Source organism: Takifugu flavidus, chromosome 10, assembly GCF_003711565.1.
Source record: "Takifugu flavidus isolate HTHZ2018 chromosome 10, ASM371156v2, whole genome shotgun sequence".
Taxonomy (NCBI): Eukaryota; Metazoa; Chordata; class Actinopteri; order Tetraodontiformes; family Tetraodontidae; genus Takifugu; species Takifugu flavidus.
The window spans coordinates 7,610,704-7,633,809 of NC_079529.1; the positions used below are offsets into that span (position 1 = coordinate 7,610,704).

At 47.2% G+C, this 23,106-nt stretch overlaps 1 protein-coding gene across 1 annotated transcript; it reads left to right on the forward strand.

Moving 5' to 3' along the window:
• Positions 1-330: 330 nt before the first annotated feature.
• LOC130533232 (zinc finger protein 236-like) lies at positions 331-22,101 on the forward strand. The gene is made up of 32 exons (XM_057046502.1): positions 331-444; positions 2,380-2,504; positions 3,287-3,451; positions 3,542-3,720; positions 3,849-3,979; positions 4,547-4,719; positions 6,173-6,295; positions 6,549-6,722; positions 6,806-6,983; positions 7,071-7,343; positions 7,463-7,666; positions 7,747-7,873; positions 7,964-8,224; positions 8,302-8,531; positions 8,682-8,783; positions 10,265-10,407; positions 11,107-11,210; positions 11,571-11,722; positions 11,809-11,985; positions 12,077-12,383; positions 12,712-12,815; positions 12,928-13,362; positions 13,769-13,917; positions 14,459-14,687; positions 14,776-14,949; positions 15,624-15,782; positions 17,019-17,173; positions 17,246-17,371; positions 17,449-17,643; positions 18,582-18,711; positions 19,173-19,346; positions 21,128-22,101. Exons 1-32 carry the CDS (start codon positions 393-395, stop codon positions 21,244-21,246), a joined length of 5,529 nt encoding a protein of 1,842 aa, XP_056902482.1. The 5' UTR covers positions 331-392; the 3' UTR covers positions 21,247-22,101.
• Positions 22,102-23,106: the final 1,005 nt, after the last annotated feature.

Genomic DNA, 23,106 nt, shown 5'->3' on the forward strand with positions numbered 1-23,106 from the left:
TTATGTACTTTATCATGCTCACATTCAATCCTGCAAAAAAGTGATCTTTGATGTTTATTGCATTGATTCATATGGAATCTGTATCGAAAGATAATCAAATGCAGTGATGAGAAAGTGTCACGCTTTAATTTTTTTTTTTGCTTGTTCGGTTTCTGCAAAGTGCTACAATGTTGATTATATCAGACACTATATAAATAAAAGTGGTCTCATACATGAATAAAAGTGTGTTATCCGAGTGAATGGGTGCGATCCTCGTTCTGGCCGCCAGAGGTCGCCCCAGTCCAGGCGGCCGTGTGTGTGTTCGCGGGTACGACGCTGCCGTCTCCCGATGAGCGAGTCGCCATTTTGAAAAGCAAATCGTTCACAGCACACCCACTCCGAGTACTGGAACTATGCCGCGGGGCCGGCCTCGCAAACTGAGAGTTCAAAGCAACGACGAAACAGGTAACAAGCACCAAAATGCAAAGAATAAAAAATACAGATTGTCGGCTATCCAAATAACCCGGCGACCTTTTTGCAAACGCCTCAGGGTCTTTAATAATAACACTTCAATGTGATGTATATAGTCCCCGGATATAGTATTGCGACGGGCTTTGCTTTGTGCGGCGAAGGAGTGATCGAGGCGGAATGATATTAATAACATCTCGGTGCCTCTTCTTATTGGCTTCCAGTGTAATTTGGTGTCCGCGAGAGCGAGGAGCGCGGATCCGTGGGTCGTTAGTCCGTCGTAGTTTTCGCACTTTATCTCCGTCTAACCTCCTTTTCGCCGTTAGCTCCACCTCGCTAACTAGCGCGCCTCGCTACCATTAGCCCCGCTGCTAAGTGGCGGCCGTTGGCCATTGTTATTTAGCCCGGTGATGCGCCGCAGCGGGACCGTCCAGCCCGACGCGGGTCAGCCGTGCGCGGTTTGAATAAGTGCGGTAACGTTGTTGACGCTCCCGGGGTGACGGCGCTCTCACGACGCGCCTGGAAGTCGCGCTTATTTACTTCGTTGGCCTCTTGTGGGTTTATTTCACTTAGGTTCACTCGGTCCTGTGAAAAACTTAAACCTGCGCCCCAACTCTGGACTGATGTGGCTGATAACGTCTACCTGAGGATTATCCAGATGTTGACGAATGGATTTACTTGATCCACCCGAGTCTCACGCAGATCCCACAGCAGCTCACCGTGGATGCTAGCGCCATCAAAAGTGTCATCAATGAAATAAAAGTCAACATTCTAAACATATGTTTAATTAAAATACCTTTTTAAGCACGTATCAGCCCTCTTACTTTGTGAGAATACATTAAAATAGATCAATACACCTCAAAGTGACAAGATCAAAAAGATATTTTATTACTAATTGTGTGTCCATAATGTTAGTTTCATTGTAATGTGGGGTCATGGCATGTGTTGGAAATGGACTTTTATTGCTCCCCAATGGCGAGTTAAACCGGGTTAATCACCAGATGAATCAGATTCATTCTTTCATTTATATAAGAAAATTGGATGAGTTCAGCACGGGTAGCGACTGCAATCATTGCAAGCCGACATTGCAGTCAAAATGATAAAGATAGAATCAACTTCAATGAAAGACTGTTCTCAAATTCCTTCTGAGGTCCAAGTCTGTGTTTGTGCTTGGCTGCAGGATCATAAATATCTACAGGACAGACCGGGTGTTCAGATTCGAGCCTTCACACCTTGTAAATTTTCACCTGCATAACTTTGCTAGCAGCATATCTAAAATCACCTGGCATTCATCCTCCTGGCACCAAATTGCCCTTTTATGATAAATGTGCAGTCAGGAGGTTATTTCAACCAGGTGTCCACAAATGCAGCCATCATCATCTGTATTTTGACAGTTTCCTGATGACCTTGGCTGATGGAGCGTGTTATTTTCTTTTATAAATATAACACAGGCATTTCTATAGTGCATGACATTAGCCAATTCATTCCTATGTTTACATTCACTTGAGTGGTGTTTATGTAAATGCACTCTATCTGTGCGTTGCTCCTCCATCGTCCCTCAACAACAAGCAACGGATGAATGACCCTCGAAAAAGGACCACTAGCATTTATTACTGCTATTATTTGTGCCTAATTTGTTTTTACATGATTCTCTTAACTGGAATTGCAGTCTGGAGGGTGGAGGTTTACAACAGACAATCTGTTCTTGAAGTCTGTGTTCTCACCAAAATCTCCCACACATGACCTTTAGCTGGTTGATAGGCTATTAAACATGACATTTCATAAATTAGAAAGCAAGAATGAATCCATTTAGAATATGCTTAGAAGCTCTGTCGGGTTCAATTTAGCGATTCTCTTGAAGCTAAGTCACACCTGCCTGTAGCCTGTTGCCATCCGGAGGTGGCCTGTTGACCTCTCTCTGACTCCATGCAGATCCCACGGATGGCAAAGTGGACGGATACAGCGATGGGGAGAAGAAATGCTCAATATGTTCCCAGGTCTTTACCACTGACAGCCAGCGGCAGAAGCATCTCCGCGAGCACGAGAGCAACGATAAGGTAACTACAGCCGCTCGTGGCTGCAGCGGGACGGTAGCGGGAGTGTGTGAGACGCTCCATCTGTCCTCTGGGACCAGACCGCACGTTGTCCTGCAGCGGTCGGCACTGAAGCTGATTCATGTGTAGTAACCGAAGAGTCATTGGACAGTTAGCAGTTTAGCTTCAGCCAAGTTTTTTAAAGATCCTTTTAGGGGGCCAAAACTTCCATCTCCTGTTCTTTCATTGAGTTCAGCGAGTGGAGGAACACGTGGACTGTTGTCATGTCCTCCTACATGATTAGACCGTGCACTCGCCTCAATCTAAATTGGTTCTCCAATGGCACAAGTGTTTAGACTAGTGTTTACTCGGGACGTATTTGAAGCTGCAGCCTCCAGTCTCCTTTGATCTGATGCCACGGTGCTGTCGGTGAACAACCATTTAAGGTCCGTCCAGAGTTTTTAATTGGACTCAAATCAATAGTTGACTCTGGGCCTCTCACCGAGTTGTTCCTCAGCCACTCCTGCGTCCTCTTGGCTCTGATTTTGGAATCATTGGTTAGTTGGAATATGAACTTTTAGCCCAGTCTGAGGTCCTGAGTCTGATCTGACAGCCAGTTCAGGTTGTTTCAAACTCAGGGAGGCCTCCTGTGTTTGTGGAACCCTGCAGTGCTGCGGGGTTTAAGTTGTCTCCACGATCCTCTTTCTCTGAAACCTGCTTTGTCCTTGTGAGGTATCGAATGTGTTTATTTAGCATAATGACGCCACCTGAGAAAATGTTTGAAATGCCTCATCTCTGCTCGGCAGCCTCACAGATGTGACCACTGCCCGCAGACGTTTAACGTGGAGTTCAACCTCACGCTCCACAAGTCCACGCACACAACATCCGACTTCACCTGCCCGGTCTGCAACAAAAGGTTCTCCCGCATCGCCAGTCTCAAATCTCACATCATGCTGCACGAGAAGGAGGAGGTCGGTCACAAATCGGCGAATCGTAAAAACCCATGCTGCCGATCCTTCCGGAGACGTGACGTTCCCGTTTTCTCCTCTCTCCCCTTGCAGAATCTGATCTGTCCAGAGTGCGGCGATGAGTTTGTCCTGCAGAGCCAGCTCTCCCTTCACCTGGAGGAGCATCGCAAAGAGCTGTCGGGCGTCCGAGTCTACGCCTGCAAGACCTGCGAAAAAGAGTTCAAGACGGCGGCGCACCTCAAAGAGCACATGAAGAGTCACGCCAAGATGAGGTCGGTCAGGATGGAGGCTTTTAAAAGCTGCATCCGTCATTTGTGTCACACCTGATGCTCACCATCCCTAAATAAATGTATTTTACAGATTTACCGGCAGCTTAACGCGTTGCTTGCTCCCCCCACAGGCCCCTCACTTCTAGTTCCAGAAACTACAAGAAAAACATCGACCGCAGTGGCTTCACCAACAGCTGCCATCATTGCGGAAAGACCTTCAAAAAGCCCAGCCAGCTCGTTCGGCACATCCGGATACACACAGGTGAGTGGGAGGAGGTGCCCGGGAGCGCCTGGCGTGGCAGCTGAGGGGATGTGGGTGGCCGCTGCCGCCAGGTTTCCTGGACTGGTCTAACAGAGGCACCGTGAACACAGCAGCTGGCAGCTTTGCTTTGTTGGGAGGCTTCAAAACACCGTTAAATCGAATTCCTGGCTGAAGCACCAGCAGCTGCACGCCTCAGCCCAGTTCATCGCTGCTGTCATGCCAGGACGCGGCGTGGTTAGAATTATGAGCCGCACTTCTAATCCGAGTGTTGCTGTGTGGAGGCTGGGGTTGTTCAGGCTGGGAAGGGTTCAAGTGAGGCCCTCGCCTACATGTTTACTTATAATCTGCATCCTAATTAGTTTGGCTGGCCTCTGGGAGGTCTGGGAGTAGATGGAGTAGATTCCAGACGCCTCTTAAGATGACGCATTATTCTGGAAGGCAAAAGAGAGAGAAAGTGATGTTTTGCCTTCTCATGAGTGAGAAAATGAAGGAGGGAACAGCAGAAGGATGTAAAGATAGATGGTGATGTTAAAAAAGTTTTAATAAACTTGGCTTTTTTCCCTCTAGGGGAGAGGCCCTTTAAATGCAGCCACTGCGGGAAGGCTTTCAACCAGAAGGTGGTGCTGCAGACCCACATGGCGAGGCACACTGGAGAGAAGCCTCACCTGTGCATGTTCTGCCCCGCATCGTTCTCCCAGAGGGGGAACCTGCACTCCCACGTCAAGAGGGTTCATTCTGAGGTGAGAACGCAGCGCTGTGAGGACGTCGTTAGTAAAGGCTGAAATAGCCCAAACCATCTTGTGGAAATCAAAGTCTTCTTTTTCGTGCTCCTCTTTTGTTACACCTTCGTTCTAGCTTTTGTTTTTTTTCTCCTTTCTTTTTTTTTTTTTTTTTTTACCATTTTCCAACATACAATAGCTCCTGTTTGTATCCCCAGCCCTCCCTCCCTCCCACTGTTGCTGCAGCAGACACTTTTCACTCTTGTTTGTCTGCTGAAAATGGAGTTTGGTGAATTTGCAGTTGTCTTTTATGAGCAGCTCAGACTGACCAATCTTCAAGGGCTTCAGTGTGTCCCAGGTCGACCGGGTCAAGCTGGGCTCCAACCGTGCAAACTGGAGGCTAATATATTCTGTTACATGCCTGTGTGGCTTTAGTAGGGGTTCTGGGAAAAACCCATTAATTCCGACGATCTGTTCCAATAATGGCTCCGATCGGGACTGGGCGAGCATCCTGGCAGGCTGCTGGCAAAGCAACAAGGTGCAAAGTGCTCATTAAAAGATGCCATCCTGACAGTATGAAATATGCTTTGTTGGAAATTAGTTTGGTTTGGAAGTCACAGAACTTACCAAAGTACCAAAATTCTGGAGAATGTCAGACTAAAACCCGCCTTTTTCCTGAGAATGAACTGAGGCTAATATATCAGCGCTCTCGTGGATCTTGGTTTTGTTCCCTGGTCCTTTGTTTCCCTGCATTATCTCTCGTTTCTGTACATTGTTTGATAATCTCCATAAGACGTCCAGTTGGTTCCTATTCCTGCACTTTTTCCTACCAGAGACTTTAGAAAATGAGATTATTGATTTTTTTCCCTCTCCTACTCCTCATGAGTGTTTTGTATCCCATCCTCAAATTTTCGGGGGGGCTGCTTGATTGAATTACAGCTGGAAAACCAAAGAGCAGCACGACTTGAGTAATGCATCTAATCTTCACAAGTGTTCTCCAGCGTTCCTGTTCCACATTGTTTGCACTGGGCCAACTTTTCTGAATAGATAATCTCCTGGCAATGAGACGCATGGACGATGCATGAGGATGAGCCACATGAGCTAAAGCATCACGGGTACAGAGAAGGAAATGTGGGACGCGTGTCTTCTCAGGTCGTAACACTGTCTCATCAGGCGCTCAGGAGAATTTCTAAGGTTCTGTGAGCATCACAACTCCTCCATCCTCGCTGGAACCCTTCAGGGATGACTTCTAGTCCCCCTGTGGTTTCCTGCCTCTGTGAATTCAATCCTAGACACAGAGAAAATGCTGATAGAAATGCCAAATAAAGGTGAAATTCCCATGGATAGTCGGGCTTTTACCGGCTAAAGATACTCAAAACTTTTTTTTTTAGATGTTTGACCACCTGGAGCTGAGCATGGACAACAGAGACATACGCATAGAAAGCAGGACTAATAGCTTCTTGTCCTCCTTCAGAATAAAGGCGTGCCACTCTTCCAGTGCATGGACTGCAGCTGCTCTTTCAAGAAACTGGGCAGCCTCAACGCCCACATTAGCAAGATGCATATCTCTGTGATGGAGGTGCCCTCCAGCACCACGGTAAGAGAGGGAAACACTGCCTGAGTAGACAGACCTCATCTGTCTAATGACCTCTTTGCTATTTATTCATCCTTTTGACCTTTTTGAATAAAATGTCAGCAGGCTGGGGTTCTTGACATGAATGGGATTCGGATTCATAAATGAAGTCCGTGGCTGCGTTTTATGTAGTTCTGATACTTTAAATTAGCATCTGTCAGGAGCGTGTATGTCCTTCGTCACACTGCTCCTCATCACCGTTCTTCTGCTGTCCTAGGAGGCAGAGGCAGTGGGCCAGGCTCCCGGAGGCTCCGAGGGTGGGGAAGGGGTGACAGATGTCATCCAGCAACTTCTGGAGCTGTCTGAACAAGTCAGCGGAGACTCAGCTCAGCCACAGCCTCCAGGACCAGCCATCGCCATGGATGCGGCTATAAACCAGGACATCTTACAGGTGAGTGAGGATAGTAGAGTATCAAAGATAGTTTCCTCTAAAAGGAGGCAGAAAAAGCAACAGTTTTTTGTTTTCTTCGGTAGCAAGCTCTGGAGAACAGTGGGCTGAGTGTGGTCCAGCCACAGGGTGACACTGCATCCAGGGAGCCGCAGAACCAGACAAGTGATGGTTCTACGCTGGAAAGCAAGAAAGTGCAAGGACATGAGAAACCACTGAGGGAGAAGAAAAGAAGCATTTTCAAGAAACCTATACAAATGCCAGGTAGCGATTAGCTATTTGATCATTTAAAATGGGCGCTTAACAATTAAGAAGGATAAAGCGTCAGCTTTGATCTTCTGTCTCCTTCAGGCTTGATCCGGGAAGAGAACGGCATTCGCTGGCACGGCTGTCTGTACTGCTCCAAGGAGTTCAAGAAGCCCAGCGATCTTGTCCGGCACATCCGCATCCACACCCACGAAAAGCCTTTCAAGTGCAAACAGTGCTTCAGAGCTTTTGCTGTCAAGAGCACCCTCACAGCACACATGAAAACGCACACGGGTATCAAGGCCTTCGAGTGCCAGTGCTGCCTTAAGTGCTTCTCCACGTCAGGCAGCATGAAAGTGCACATGCGTCTCCACACAGGTGAGGGCTGGCTGTGTTCCACAGAAGGCTCTGTTTAACATCAAGCTTCAAGCACTTCTGTCATCAAGAGCGTGGGGCGAATTAAGCCGGTTGTGCTGGGTTTTGTTTTCATCCCCCAGGTGTCCGTCCGTTCCCCTGCCCCCACTGTGACAAGATCTTTCGCACATCGGGCCACAGGAAAACACACATTGCTTCTCACTTTAAAGGCCCGCAGCAGAAGAAACACAAGTTCGCCCGCAAGACCAACAAAGCCAAAGTGTCCAAGAGTAACCTACCTCTGCCCGACATCCCTCTGCAGGAGCCCATCCTCATCACCGACTACGGTAAAAACATCCTCAGGTCTTGTTTTTTTTAATTGTTTCTTCTTCTCTGCTTCTCACATTGAGGTCATATTGCCCCCCAGGCCTGATCCCGTCTCAGAACCCCCGCCTCGCTTTTCAGCAGTACCTGGAGGGCAACGATCGTCCGTACAAGTGCCAGTACTGCAGCAAAGCTTACAAGAAATCCAGCCATCTGAAACAGCACGTCAGGTGAGGGTGATGGGTGGCGTGATGGGAAGAGTTCGTAGCGGGAGTTAGGCTATATTTTTACTTTTATTTTTGGGGGTTTTCCCTCCCCAGGTCTCACACGGGAGAAAGGCCCTTCAAGTGTGTGCAGTGCAGCAGGGGCTTCGCCTCTTCAGGCGTCCTCAAGGCTCACATCAGGACCCACTCCGGCCTGAAGGCCTATAAGTGCCTGATGTGCGACACCACTTTCACCACTAGCGGCAGCCTGCGGCGCCACATGACCACCCACAGCGACCTGCGACCCTACATGTGCCCCTACTGCCAGAAGACCTTCAAGTCATCCCCAAACTGCAGGAAGCACATGAAGACACACAGGTTTGGGGGTCCCGTCTTGTGGTTTCTGCACATTTACAAGCCTGTTGAAGATGAGACTCAGCGTCTCTTGTTGTCAGGTATGAACTAGCGCAGCAGCTGCAGCCCCAGCCGGCAGAAGACCCCTTAGGTGCAGCCGCAGTGGCCCACGACATGCAGGTGGAAATAGAGGGAGATCCCCTTCCTCAACCACCCACGTCCTCGGCGGACCAGCAGAGCATGCTGGGACTGGGCCAGACGGAGGTGGTGAATGGAAGCCAGCAGGTGACGCTGGAGGCCCCTCTGACTGACAAGCAGCTCGTACAAGAAGGTGAACAACCGTCAGAGTCGTGTTTGTCCTCTGGTCCGTCGGAGGAAGCTCATTATTTTAAATGTGCTAATCTTAAATTGGCCTCAGCAGTTTATATAACAGAGATCAGCAAATATTCAGAGCTTTTTCTCTCTTTCTTCCTGGTAACAGACTCGTTTGTGAATACCCAGCATGCTTTGCCTCAGAACATCACCCAGTTTGAGACACCAGCACTTTCTCAGCCTCCGTTTGACCAGCAAACACTAACACAAGGTACAAAACTTTACCTGCTGTCAGTATGAGTCTAAACTTTAGCCTTCATTTTATTTAATAGAATTTGAAACATTCTCAACTGTCATAATTGCTGAAGTTGCTGAAGTTGTCACGTTGCAGCAGTTCATTTTGCTTTTTGTCATTTTATTCTTTATTCATGAACCGCTAACAAAGTTAAACCAAAGCAAATATAAAAAGTTTGAATAATGGATAACAGGAAATTGTTTTTTTGACAACAAACAGATCAATTGTTGAAAGCATTTAAACGTCAGAATCTGAAGCCGGTCTCGTTGCCAGTGTTTCGGCTCGGATCATCTTTATTGTTTAGCTTCTAACAGCCTCATGTTGCTATTTTCCTCCACCAAACTGGAGGGTTGCTGTGATGACTGAGCCTTGACAGGCTGCACGGTGGCGGTTTGGCATCTGCTGCTGGCAGAAGCTCACACTCATCTTGAATATCCGCCCCACAGATCAGGCTTTCACAGTCCCTCCAGAGGCAGAAGCTCCAAACTTTCTCTTGTGTTCGTAACGCAAGTGAAATGTAACCTTTTTGAAACTGGAAACTGTCGAAGGCTAAAGCAACTTGTCATTTGCTCGGCGTCAGATAGTGGGCGGGAGAAAGGCGGAAGGACCTCAGGGTGTCATGAGTCCCAGCGGAGGCCTGATGGTTCTCTCGTTCCATGGAGAGCTGAGGCTGTTCTTGATGTCCGGAAGTTCCTCCATAACCATTAAACCACTTAATAAGTGTTTCATTATTTTGCGAAATGTAAACGTGTCAAAGCATCATTCTTCGTACAGCCCTTTGTGACCTGGACCTTCACTTCAGTGTGTAACCAGTAACCATTGTGACAGTAATGACTGGGCTTTTGTCAAATTTTATCTTTGTCCTGTTATAATTCACTCTCACAATTCTTTGACCTAAGCTTAAAACCAAGTCTTTAACCTTTCAAACCACAGACAATACAATGGTCCTCAATATGCCACATGTGCAAGAACACACACACACACACGCCACTTTGTTGTTTTAGTTTTGCAACTTCAGCAATTTCACACAATAACCGTGCTCGTGCTCGTGCTGTGGGCCCAGCTTATTGTCAGCCATCTGCAGTTTCAGTAAACTGCAGATGGCTGTTTTTCCCTCAAAGTTCAGTAAAATCAATTACACCCCCATACCCCATGCCCCCACCCCCCCCTTATCGCTGAATTTGAGCCTGCTATTTTTGCTGTGTTGTGCAGCAGGCGAGCCAGATATTTTATATTCAATGGAGAAAATGTTGTTGGAGACGTTGTGAGTTTGAGGCTTATTGAACCGGCAGCGGAGTTCTTTCTGGTTATTAATCTAGGTGTTTTCCTGTGCTATCTCGTCTGCCAGCCTTTGTCATATGCAACAGAGGAGTTAATACAACAGAGATTTTGAGTGATAATTGCATTGAAGCGCAGGTGTTGCAGTGTGGTTATTCTGTTACCCCCCCCTCCTCCAGGCTTCAGTATGACTGAGTCCAGCTACAGTCAGCCCCAGTTCTCCAGCGTCCAGCAGCTGCAGGATTCCAGCACCCTGGAGTCGCAGGCCCTGTCGTCCAGCTACCACCAGCCCAATCTGCTGCACGTTTCCACTGCTGAGGTGGTGAGTGGATGAGCTGTCTGTGGGAAACACACTCTTAGTTTCCACATTATTGTTCAGGAAATCTCCCGAACCATTAGATCACCATACAGAGGTCAGGGTTATCCCCAGATGTGTATGTTTTCAGCATCTAGCAGTAATTTAACATCAAAAGACTGGTGCTGGAGGGATTCGAGGGTACAAAAGCCTCTCTTTTAATGGAAACAAGATCCACTTCGATAACAGCCTCTGCTAACCTTGTTATTCATGTTTTACCTTGCATTACCTTTTTCAATAGTAGTTTTATTATGGAGTAGTAGAATCAAGGATATTTAACAAGACACACATTTATCCAGTGGCTTCTAAATACAAATGAGTAGGTTATTAATTGGTTTTCAATGACAGGCTTAACTAAGCTTTTAATTCTGTAGTCAAAGGATGTTTAAACGTGGTTGAATTGCTTAAATTCTAGTAGCAAAACCTCCATTTCATCAAAATCAAGCGAAACTGAAAGCCAACAAAGCTGTTCAGCACAGGATCTTCTGGGGATGAACATTAAGAGTATCATAGTCTAGATTTACACAGAGCCACCAATAAATCTGCTCAATTATCCAAACCTTAAAAATCTGATGTTAGAAAAGCGTGATTGAGTCAAACCAGGAAGACGAACCTGATAACGCCACTGTGAAATCCCCATCTGTGTTTTTGTCCTTTGTTATTTAGACCAACGGGCTCCTCCAGCAGAACAGCCAGAGAGAACTTCAGTTAACCACAGAAACGCAAGACTATCAGGACGACAGCGAGGACAACAGCAAGAGAGCCCACAGGTTAGTTTTCATTCAGACTCTTTTCCCAAATGACCTCTGCCTATTCCCGGCACAATTTGGTCTCATCACTCTGCAGCTCTCAGGCGCTTTCCAACCGTCTGATAGGTTTTCCATCACCGATTTATGGTCAGATTTCACGTTAAGGACAAGCGCGTGTGAGGAAAAGAGATGAGTGTGTTGGAAGTGGAATAATCAGCAATAATCGTCACCTGAGGAGGAGAGCGAGACAAAGCTCCTGCTAACCTAAAATGTTTTGAACAACGGAGATTCAGCCTGTTTAATCCAACAAGTTTAGTCTAAAATCTGCTATTTTGCTTTAAATAATTCAGGTTTTTCTTCACAACTGTTCTCTGTTTTCAGGTGCAACTGGTGTAATAAAGGATTTAAAAAGTCGAGCCATCTGAAGCAGCACATGCGCTCCCACACTGGGGAAAAACCGTACACGTGTCAGCTGTGCGGACGAGCCTTTGTTTCAGCCGGCGTGCTGAAGTCCCACCTCAACACACATACAGGCCAGTTTTTATGATCTCTGGAAATGTCGAAATAATAAATGACCAAAAATGCTCTTCCACCTCACCTCCGACTGTGTCACCAACAGGAATGAAGCCATTTAAGTGTAACATTTGTCACGCCTCGTTCACCACCAACGGCAGCCTCAACCGTCACATGATCAGCCACATGAAGTCCTACAAATGCACCATATGTGACGAGAGCTTCAGGACCAACCTGCTGCGCAAAAAGCACATGAGGAAGGAGCACGACGTGGAGGAGCAAAGTAAGACAGCAGGAGTTTGTGTTTGACAAAACCCCCTCTTTAAGTTATTTGGGTTTAGCTTCAAGCAATATCCGCTGCAATTCTTTTGCAGTTATCGGCCTGGACAGTCAAGATGGTGGGGAAGAGGTAGAGGATGAGGAAGATGAAGCTGGGCAAAAGACCTCCAAGCGGAAGAGCCTGGAAATCATCACCTTCACGGAGGAGCAGACGGCCGAGCTCGCAAAGGATCCCGGAGAGGAGGCCTCGTTGTCGGAGCGAATCCTCTCCCAGTCAGCGGCAGAGAGGGATCGGATCAGCGAAATCAAGGACAAGGCCGTGGAGCTGGAAACAGAACCCAAGTTTGCCAACTGCTGCAGTTTCTGCCCAAAGAGCTTCAAGAAGCCCAGCGACCTCGTCAGGTGAAGATCTCAACTGTCTCAACTGGAAAAGATACAGCAGAGTTGGATCTTTAGTGATGGATTATGTGCATCCATAAATGAAAGGAAATGCTTTTTAATCCTGATGATCAGCCGCTGGGTACTGCTCCTGTTTCAGATTCAGGTTAATCCCAACCACAGACAGCAGCAACGAAAAAAGCAATAGATTTGCTGCTATGTAGATAAGATTTGTTTCCGTCAAATCCCTTTCAGGTGCAGGTTCCTCTGCACTACCCTCTCATCAAACCTCGATATCTGCTCTGTTTACTTTCCATTATGAGCTAAAACAGTCCTGTCTGTCCAATTCTAGACACATTCGGATCCATACGGGAGAGAGACCCTACAAATGTGATGAATGCGGGAAGACTTTTACAGTCAAATCTACCCTGGACTGCCACGTGAAGACTCACACAGGTCAGAGCTATGAAAGGGGTTAAAATTAGGTTGAATTTACGACTCCTAATGTACAAATACCAACAACTAAGCTAACATCCTTCTGAAAATGGGTAAATTGTCTTCCCCCCAGGTCAAAAACTGTTTAGTTGCCACATGTGCAACACCTCATTCTCAACAAAAGGCAGCTTGAAGGTCCACATGCGCCTTCACACCGGCTCCAAGCCCTTCAAATGCCCCTACTGTGACCTCCGGTTCAGAACCTCAGGCCACCGCAAAACCCACATCCAGTTCCACTTCCGAGCGAGCAGCGAAAGACACAAATCCAAGAGGTTCAGCTCGTCCGCCTGCCAGTCTAGTCAGGGTGAGCCGGGGCAGGCTGTGACAGGAGGACAGGGCCAGTCGCCAGCAGCTCCAGATGCCCTTCAGCCCATGGGTCTCCTCCAGACGTCCAGCTCGGACCCCAACATTTACCTCCCGACCAACCAGGTTCTGACAGGCCAGTTTGACCAGAATCTCCTCCAGCCGGGGCTGGTGGGACAGACCATCCTGCCCGCCTCCATGTCAGGTAGATCAATCATCATTGATCAGGTGCCGCACTCGGATCAGCTCCAGTTCTGAGACCACTTGCAGCAAGTTGTCAGCTGCTAAATTAAATCACATATTCACATGCTGTCACCTACAGGCTTGAGTGCATTTTACTTTTGTTCAATATCACTTTATCATTCTCCGAGTCCTCTCTCCAGATTGAAAACCTTTTTTGCGAGAGATTGCTTCAAAATTACAGAAATGAAATCTTACTTAAAAGAAAGCGCTAGAAAATCCATATTTACTCAATGGAGATACTTTAACATATTGATCAAGGAATAAAGGAAGAAGAGTGAATTGCATCTAAAAAACACCAACTGTGAGCTGGCTGCTCAACATCTTCTCTGGTCTCTGAAGAATCCGTTGCTCTCGTCCCTCTGCTGCAGGAGACCTGACCGTCTCTCTCCCAGATGGACTGACCACCCTGGACGGCATCCAGCTACAGCTGACGCCCACCAACCTGGTGTGTCCCAATGTCCAGATCTCTGGAATCGACCCCAGCAACATCGGCAACATCAACAACATCACGCTACAGGTAACGCCCCCGTTCGTACAGGGCGGGGGATGTGATGAGAATAACGCTGGGTTCTTAGAACAGGGCAGACCGAAGATGGGTCATTTTGCTTTACTTGGACAAGTGAAAGACAGCATGTCCTCGGCAGCAGCAGATTACAGCGGCGCCTGTGTTGTTCTACGGCCCTGGCGGGACGCTTCACTTGCCTGTTTTATCCATTATTCCCAGCAGCGTTCTGTCTGCCGTGAATGTCACATTTTTTCGTGTTGTTTAAACACAGGAAAAATTTGCATAACTCTGTTTAGAACCTCTATGATTTACTGCAGTGCAGCGTCTGTCTGAAGCCTTTGATTGGTTTTTTCCTTCTGTTGTGCAGATTTAGCATCATCAGACAGTATTTTTGCTTTATTTCAGTTCGGATTGAGTAATTAAAATGTCTTTTGATGCTGGTGGCTTTCATCTCTCTAGAGGACCCTAATCGCATGTAGCCTGGAGATGTTTCCTTATGCCATCTCTGTGTTCTCCTCTTCATCTCCAGCACTTGTACTTATCTCTCTTGCAGATCGACCCCGCCCTCCTCCAGCAGACTTTACAACAGGGGGGGCTCCTCTCTCAGCCCCTGAGCGTCGACACCGGCCTCGTCTCCCACCCTGGCGGCCAGCTCACCTCCACCGCTGACCCCTCCGTGTCTGCCAACGTGGTCATCCACCCTCTAACCAGCCTGGCTCTGCAGTCCTCCATCACACCTGCTCAGGTCACCATGGCAACCCTCTCTGAGCAGGATGCCACAGGTGGGAGGAATAGCCCAGAAAATCGCTACACGAGGACCTCTGGTTACGAGCTCTGTAACTGAGCAGTGCTTCCACGTGGTCTCTGCAGGTTCGCAAGATCTCAGCCACGTCATTGGCGGCTCCGGACTCCTATCTGGAAACACCGGCGGTCAGGAGATCACGCTGACCATCAACAATTCCAGCCTGACACAAGCACTTGCATCAGCTTCTTGCTCCGCTGCTGCAGCAGGAAACCCACAAGAAATCACCCTCACCCTATCAGGTATGAATCCCCTTATCAGATCAAGCTGCATCCAATGGAACAGCACAGGTCGACGGTGGCGACGCGCTGCATGTGTGTCCGTACAGCTACTTTCAATAACAGGAAAAATCACAACAGTCCCCAGGGATCATCACACATTTATCTGAAATATGAGGGAGAAGAAAAAAACCCTCCATCTAGCCAGATTAAGAGCTTCCCCTGTTAGCAGTCATGAGCGATGCACCTGCTTTACAAAGCATTTTACCTCCACACATCAGCAGTACATCAGCTGGGGAAACATGTTGCATCCACTTTGTGGAGCTGAGTTACAACGGTTGTCTGCCTGCAGTAAAGGAGCAGCAAGCCCGATACAACGAAGAGCGTTACAAATGAGCCCCTCAGACCGAGCTAATATCACTGTAAACGATTGTTTACGCTGCCGCGACAGTTGCTCTTCACAGTTTATTTACTGGAGATGAAAGTGGCTCCAGTCGGTTGCATTTCTGCAGAGGTGGGTATAAAAGGTGCATTATATGTTTTTACACTTTCATTTAAATTTAGGACATAAGAGTGTTTGCTTTTGATCGTATGTCCTGGTTCTATTAAGCTGCATGCTCTCTGTAGCTTAAAATAGTCCAATTATGCTTCTGCAGTTCCAGCCTTTAGATAAAAAGGTGTTTTCTACATGTTTGCAGGTCAGGATCTGCTCACCCAGCACAGCAGCGCTAATGGTGGCGAGATGAACGGCAGCATCCGCCTGGCATCGCCACTCGGCGGCCAGCCCCCCGGCGCCACTCTGACCATCAGCAATGAACACCTCCTACCTCAGAGCCCTGCTAACACTGCAATGGCAGGTCAGGCCCGGCGACACTCACTGCATTGGGTTTCTAGTGGAATACAGAGGACTGGAACCGGGAATCTAATGCACAACACATTCTTTCCAGGGATCATCTACATAAATGTCCAGTATTGACGAGTAAACAACGCTCTGCCGCCTCCAGCCCCGTTTAGTTCGTTCGGTCTTTTGGTTGACACCAATTTGTTATGAAACCTTGCAAAAGTCGTGTCTGACCTTCAGCGCGCGGTGGCCAGCGACCCCGCCACACTCAGCCAAGACTCCACTTAACTCGGCCTCTTTTTCCAGCCAGTCGCTGACAGTTAATTATGTCAGGCTTGCTTTTCCACAGATTTCTTCACATCAACCCACTCGAGCAGAACTGATTAAACCGCCACCCCATTTCACGGAGAAATCTTGACTATTTAATATCAGCCTTTGTCCCGCTCTCTCCCAGTATATGGGAATGAAGCACCTTTGAATTCTGTGGTGATTCGAGGGGGGTTGGAATTCACGGGGTCAGGTTTAGGCTGATCTTTAATGGGACGTGCAGGTTCATGTTTGCTGCAGGCAAATATGATTTAAGATGAGGCTCTTTTTTTTTTTAGCCTAATTAAATCCCCGATCACACCTTCATCTGTTCACTGCTCTCCCATTTTGGCTCAAGTGGAAATAACCCCCCCCCCCCCCCCCCCCCCCTTCCCTGAGTGGTGTTATTGTGTATGCAGAAGAATTCCCCACAATCCACCTGTCACTCTATTAAACCGGGCTGCAGGTCCTATTGAACCATCAAATATTAAGGTTCTTTAACACGAAATAGCCATTTTCAGTGTGAAGCAGTAAAAAAAAAAAATTTTCTGCCACATTGGAAGGTTGAACATTTTACTCTTTAGCGGTCCAGGAAGCAGCCGGACCCTAAAACTCTTCACTGCAGTTTAACTTGCTGTGAGTCAGGCATGCGCGGTGCGCTGGTTACCTCCGTTTCTCAGGAAGCCAACTATACCTGCAGGCTCACTTTATGGAGCGAGCAGCGGGGTTCGATCAGACGCGGCGGTAACCCTGCTGAGAAGCTGAAGCTGCGCTGCCGCCAGCTGTTGCTGCTCATGTATCGCCACGGGAGAGGACCAACATTCACAGAGGCTCATGTAGCTTGTCTGGGGCCCCCGCAGATGTAGAGCACAGCAGACAACGTCAACATTACAGAGGAGCAGGTCAAGCAGATGTGCTTTAAAACCCTCCACTGTCTGCCTTTCAGTCTCCAGCCTGCCCAGCACCACCCTGTCGCACACTGTAGCCTCCCAGAGCTTGGTGATGTCACCAGGGGGCGTGGCCAGCGACAACAGCGTGACGCTGACCCTGGCGGACACCCACGGCATGCTAGACGGTGTCACTCTCAACCTCAACACACAGGTAAACACCACCTGTCCGCCGTATGAATCAGCTTAAACAGACTTGGAAAGAAAACACGTTTTTTCCCCTCAGGGCCAAACTTTTCCCGCCTTGCTCACCGACTCCGGTCTGTCAGGGCAGACGAGCTCAGGCCAACAGGTCATACTGGTCAGTCACCACTCCCAGTCCACCACCAGAGCGTCTGATAACGGATACAACGTGAGTGTGTTCCCCTCATCTGTGTCGGAGGATGGCGAATGTTTGGCTCTCACCACGGCATCTTTGTGTGTGAGCAGATCGCTGACGACGGCCATAAGGGAGGGAAAGACGGCCAGCTGGAAGCTGCTAATCGTTACCAATGTTACGACTGCAATCAGGTGTGCCAGAACGCCAACGCGCTGCGGCGGCACTGCCGACAGGCCCACGGGAAGGACCGCTGCCACATCTGTCCTGTCTGTGACAAGGCCTTTAAGAGAGCCACTCACCTCAAGGTAGGAACCTGCAGAAAACAGCTGATGGTGAAACTACTGATGTCTGCTTGCCCTTAAAACCTTCCCTTATCTAATGTCCATGCAAGGAGCATTTATCAACTATGGGTTAAAGATGATAAAGAGCCCAGTTTTGTGTAGGAATGAATAAAATGTTGATATTAAAACCATAAATCCCAGGGTCTCCCAGCACAAATCTTATTTTTAGCACCTCCGTAGATGGGCTCTTTTGGGCCGTCGCCCTCGACAACAAAACTCTTAAGCCGAGGGGAGGTTTGCAGCAGACTTCTGATGAGATGTGCGTGTGCTTCTCCTCGCTCACCATCCTCTTCATGAGGTTCAGACACTCCAGCACGTAAAGGATCAGGATAATAAGAGGAGGAGGAGATTATGCATCTCTCGGTGTTACAGTCAGGAGTGAAGCCCATTGTGTTACAGGCCTTCTCTTTGTCTTCATAATACAGTCTCCATGGTCTCATTATTCCGCCCTGCTCCAACCCGGCTGTCGGTTTTGTAAGTTAAAGAGGTCGTGTTTTTATTGTTTGTCTGAATCTAACGTGCGAGAGGGTGTGTGCCCTTTGATTGTAAAGAATAAAAACAGGATTGAAAATAAAAAGGTTGAGTTAAAGATGGGCAAAATAGATGTTTTCCGATTGGTACCATCGCAAATACAATAATATTAATGAACTTTCTAAGCTGTTTGAAAAATCCTCCAAGAATATAAAATTTGTTTTTAGAAGATCAAAGCACAAGAGCAGAAATAAAGGGAACATACACACACACACACACTTATTGTCTGTCTTTTTGATGTCACCATGGAACTTTTCTTTTGCCTCTGGAAATTCAAACTCTGCTAGTCGGACGTTTTTCTGAAGACAAGACATCTGACGTCTATGAACTCGCAGATGCTATAAGCTAGAACTTTTTGGTTCTGCCCCCAGGAACACGAGAAACTGCACCAGCCAGGCCCGTCCCCCAGCTCCCAGAAGCCCCGAGTCTTCAACTGCTCCTCCTGCGTGAAAGCCTTCGCCAAACGCAGCCAGCTGGAGAGGCACAACCGCACACACACAGGTGCCAGGGAAATGGTTAAATGCCCATACTAATCAATTGTCTTGCATAAATAAGAAGAAAAAGTTTAATTACCTGTTCTTTCTTCCTGTTTTTTCCACATCGTTGATGCATTTCAGCAGTCGGGTTAATGACTTATTCAAACAAAAGGATCTACGTCACGTTTGTGCTTCACATCTTCCTGCTGTTGTGCATAGACTTCATTACCCACAATTCTATTGTACGATCCAGAAATTAGCCTGTAACATGGCTTCAATGCTGCAACCTGAATAAGTTAAGGCCTAAATTAATGGAGATAAAATGTAATTATGAATTTTACAGTTTTTCAAGTATTTTATGTAAATATAGACACTTACATTATGCAGCACAAATCTGAGAGGGTGATGATGCAAAGTGAAAATACTGATTGCGGCAACGTTTAATTAAAAACCCATCTGTCGTGTCTGTCATACGTGTTTGTGCAGGCGAGCGTCCCTTCAAGTGCACTCAGTGCGACAAGGCCTTCAATCAGAAGAGCGCTCTGCAGGTCCATATGGTCAAACACACGGGGAAGAAGCCCTTCAAGTGCGAGCTGTGCTGCATCCGTTTCACACAGAAGAGTAATATGAAGCACCACATGAAGAGGTCCCATGGCTACGGTGAGCTGGTGACTGGGGGAGGGGAGAGACTCGGAGACTCATTTATGGTTTTGGCTTATCTGAGTCTGGGGTGGGTGGATCCCTCTAGACCCTGGGGGCCACACCTTCAGCTTCCTCCCTCACACACACACTCATCCTTGTACTTCTATCTTTGTGAGGACTTCTATGGATATAATGCATCCCCCAGCTCCTCAACCTAACCCCAACTTCAACATCCAGTGGACCACACAGCTGCCGGTACAAGCCACGGCGATCTCCCGCGGCGACCATGACGGTGCCCTTCTAACGGGTGCGCCGATGTGAATGGTGAAGCCAGTTCAGATGGTCCAGAATGGTCCAACCAGAGCAGGCCCGTGTCACCCTACTGTCTACCTGTAGCTTCCCACATTAAGTTCAAGTCACTTATGCTGAACCTGCAGAGGACTGGCTGGATCTGCTCCCTCTTACTTCAGCAATCTTGCACGAGCCCATGCTGCACCTCGTCCACCGCACACATGCACATGCCCTGAGCTCTTTCATGGCAGGGGTGACCCTCTCTTCTTCTTGAACAAAAGCTCTTGAACACAGCTCTTCCCGAGAGCACCCGCTCTCCTAACATCACTTATCGTCTCCTATCTCCTCTGTCTCTACTCGCCTCCTCTCTCCTGTTTATGTCCCTCTCCACTTCCTCTCCATAGTTCTGCACTGTAGTTGCACTTGGACCTGGTACTTTAGGACTGTAAGGTAGTATTTTATTCACCTATAGTATCGCTTATTTGCATGATGGCACAAGATGTTAAAATGTGCACAACTAACAATGTGTAGCAAATACAACAACATAGGCATCCTCCTATTTCTCCCTTTGTGCTGACATCACACACACACTCACACACACACACACACACACACAGCATTAAAACCTTTGTCTTTTTCAGGAAGAAGCACTAAATTTACCACTAAGAGAGAAAAGACACGCTTGAACTGTCTTCAAACATCACTAACTCTGTCTAATTCTCACTCAGTCGTCAGTCTTATCAATTGATTTTACTTTGCTATGAAGGTAATTTGATTAACAAATACTGATGCCATGGCAACGCAACCGTCAGACTTTGCAGGGCGAAAGATCAGGACGGCAGCTTCCTGTCTTTAACTTCCTCCATACATACCAGCTCCACTAAAACGCTCCCAGTCAGGCCTCTGACGGCTGGACAAAGTCACTAAATATGCAGAAAATCCAACTCCACATCCCTCACATTCACCCACAAAAACACACACACACTCAGGCGCTTTCAAAGCATCCGTTTCCCTGGAAACGGAGCAGCCTTCTGGCTCCACAGGAAGCTTCTTGGGGTTCAAAGCATGAAAAATCAAAATGAATTCTTAATATTTGTTTGGAATGTCTGAGGGAATTGTCTGTCGTGGGGGCTTTTTCTCCCCCCGGGAAGAAGCCGTGACACGCACGCCTACGCTCACGGCTTAATGAGTGTATTTGTGAAGTGTCTCAAATGTGGAGGGGGATAATTAAACGACTCCAACTGTAAAACTCATTTCAGCGCTCGGCCCGCAGCCACAGATGTGTTTCAGCCTGTGAAATGGAAGACTTAATCTTCCTCTGTGCTGCAGGTACTTTGGCTTAAAAGTCCTCATTTCCAGGCCTGTTTTTGCGGTTAAAGATGGAGATCTTAAACGCTGGCGGCGAGGAGGGGCGTCATAATGGACCCATTGCTGTTCCAGCAAAGGCTGAGCTGCAGGTGCCGCTTCTCTCCCTCGTTCTTCACCTTCCGTCTCTTTTCTCTCTCCAGGTCAGATCCAAGAAGTTCCCCTGAGCCAAAAAGAGCCGTCCCCCCAGGTGGAGGTGACGCCAGAGCTGGACCTGGAGGTGGTCCCCGAGTCGTCCACCGACTGGCATGTCTTCCACTGACGGCAGCGAGAAGCCAGTGAATGCTGGGACGGTCCCGGAAGCACTTTATTCCTCCTCTTCTGATGAAGATGTTCTGCGACAGCAAGATTGAAGAGGGTGGAGATGTGCTCCGCCGTCCACGGAGGGCTTTTAGCCTCGCAGCAGCCTCCTGCCGTTGGTCCAAATTAGCTGTGCAGTAAAGGGAGCCTGGTTCTGTGCGCCTGGCTTTAATAGGCTTTGTCTGTTTGGTTCCCGTCTGATTGTCATCACAATGATGACCTCCGGAGAGCTCCGGCTTAATAAACACGGACAGGCTGATCTTCCCGTTCCCCTCCTGTCGATCCTGCTGGAAGTACGACCTTCTTATCGGAGCTGTCGCTAATCCAACACAACAGTTTTTTTCCTCTTTTCCCCCTTTTTATATATTTATACTGTACATATTTCATATCAGGATGTGTTTTTAGTCCCTTGTTGGGAAGTGGTGCCAAACTACACCAGAAACCCGCCAGCAGTGAGTGTCCTGTTGGTGTCTCATCTTCTCAGACACATCAGTCAGCTGATTCTGTAAATATTGTAGCTATATTGCAAATATTTTCTGATGAATTGTTGAACAATGATTGTTGGAACTGTAATTTGAGCCCATTATTGTGTTTGTTACGAACCAAAGCCGATGTACAGAAGGAAGGCTGTTTTTTTTTTCTATTGTTCATAATAAGTTAAGATTAAAATAATTTTTCTACTAATTTATACTTGTGGTTCTAACTATAAATCACTATATGATTTTTACATGGCTGATAAACTAAGATTTTTTTATTAAATGTATTTGTGGACGCCCTTGGAGCAGCGTTGGAGAAATAAAGATACATTTAAATAAAAGGAGTGAAAGTCAACCATACATCAGCACTAATGATCAGCAAATGTTTATTCATGGTTAATAAATAAGATGATCCGTTCAGAAAAACGGATCGATCCATTATTGCAACAAAAACACGAGAAATGTGACAAACACGCAGCTGTTAATAGCGCCGAAACATTTATTGACAGTTAAACAGTATTTATGTATAAACTGACTATATTGCACTAGACAAATACTAATTTCTCTGGTTACCTTTGGATTAATTATGAGTGTAACCCTTAAAATGGCCATTCCATAATGTAAACGTGACTGAGACAAATAATATGAATTAATCGGTTTAAGAAAAGATTACTCGACAGATTAGCATTTAAAGTTCTCTGCACTATTTGCTACAGTAAACAACCACATGCGTTCAGTAATTCGGTTCTATTCAGGTCGTCTATACGGCACCAAATTAAAACCCGGATTCCGGCGTCCAGGCCTGGGTTTGGGCATCGCGTCGACGATTGAACGCTAAAACCGCGATATTAATGGCGCACTAAAAAACGAAGAGCGGCTAACTCCTCTACTGTATATATATTTATTTCACGAGGAACATCTAGAGTCAGGTTTAGCTTAGCATGGCAGTTAAATGTTTAGCCTAGCAAAATATGCTTTTGTAACTTAAGAATATGTAATATGTGTTGTTTTCCACTCAGAAGAGAGTCACACTTGTTATTTTCCACCTGTTACAGACGCCGCAGCTCCAAATCTTAATGGCTGCAGAGCTTCAGTGGGAACAATTTCATCTTGTCTCAGCAGGAGGGGAAACGAGCGTCTCCCAAAACAGACTGGTTTCTTGTACAAGCAGCAATCAGGGATCTGGTTTTCTCTCCTCCTCCGCAGGGTTCCATCCTGAATCCGAATATCGCTGCTAGCAAATAGGCCACTGATTTGACAAATACATGTAGAAATATTTTAAATGATGTAACAACTGTGATGCACAACTACTGAGAACAAAAAAAACTCGCCATGGGAGGAAGGAA

Excerpts from the sequence above, each read along its gene's own strand:
- LOC130533232 (XM_057046502.1), top strand. The coding sequence starts at position 393 with ATGCCGCGGGGCCGGCCTCGCAAACTGAGAGTTCAAAGCAACGACGAA. Across the intron at positions 4,720-6,172 it reads TCAAGAGGGTTCATTCTGAG|AATAAAGGCGTGCCACTCTT; the intron begins GTGAGAACGCAG and ends GTCCTCCTTCAG. Across the intron at positions 12,816-12,927 it reads CCACGTGAAGACTCACACAG|GTCAAAAACTGTTTAGTTGC; the intron begins GTCAGAGCTATG and ends TCTTCCCCCCAG.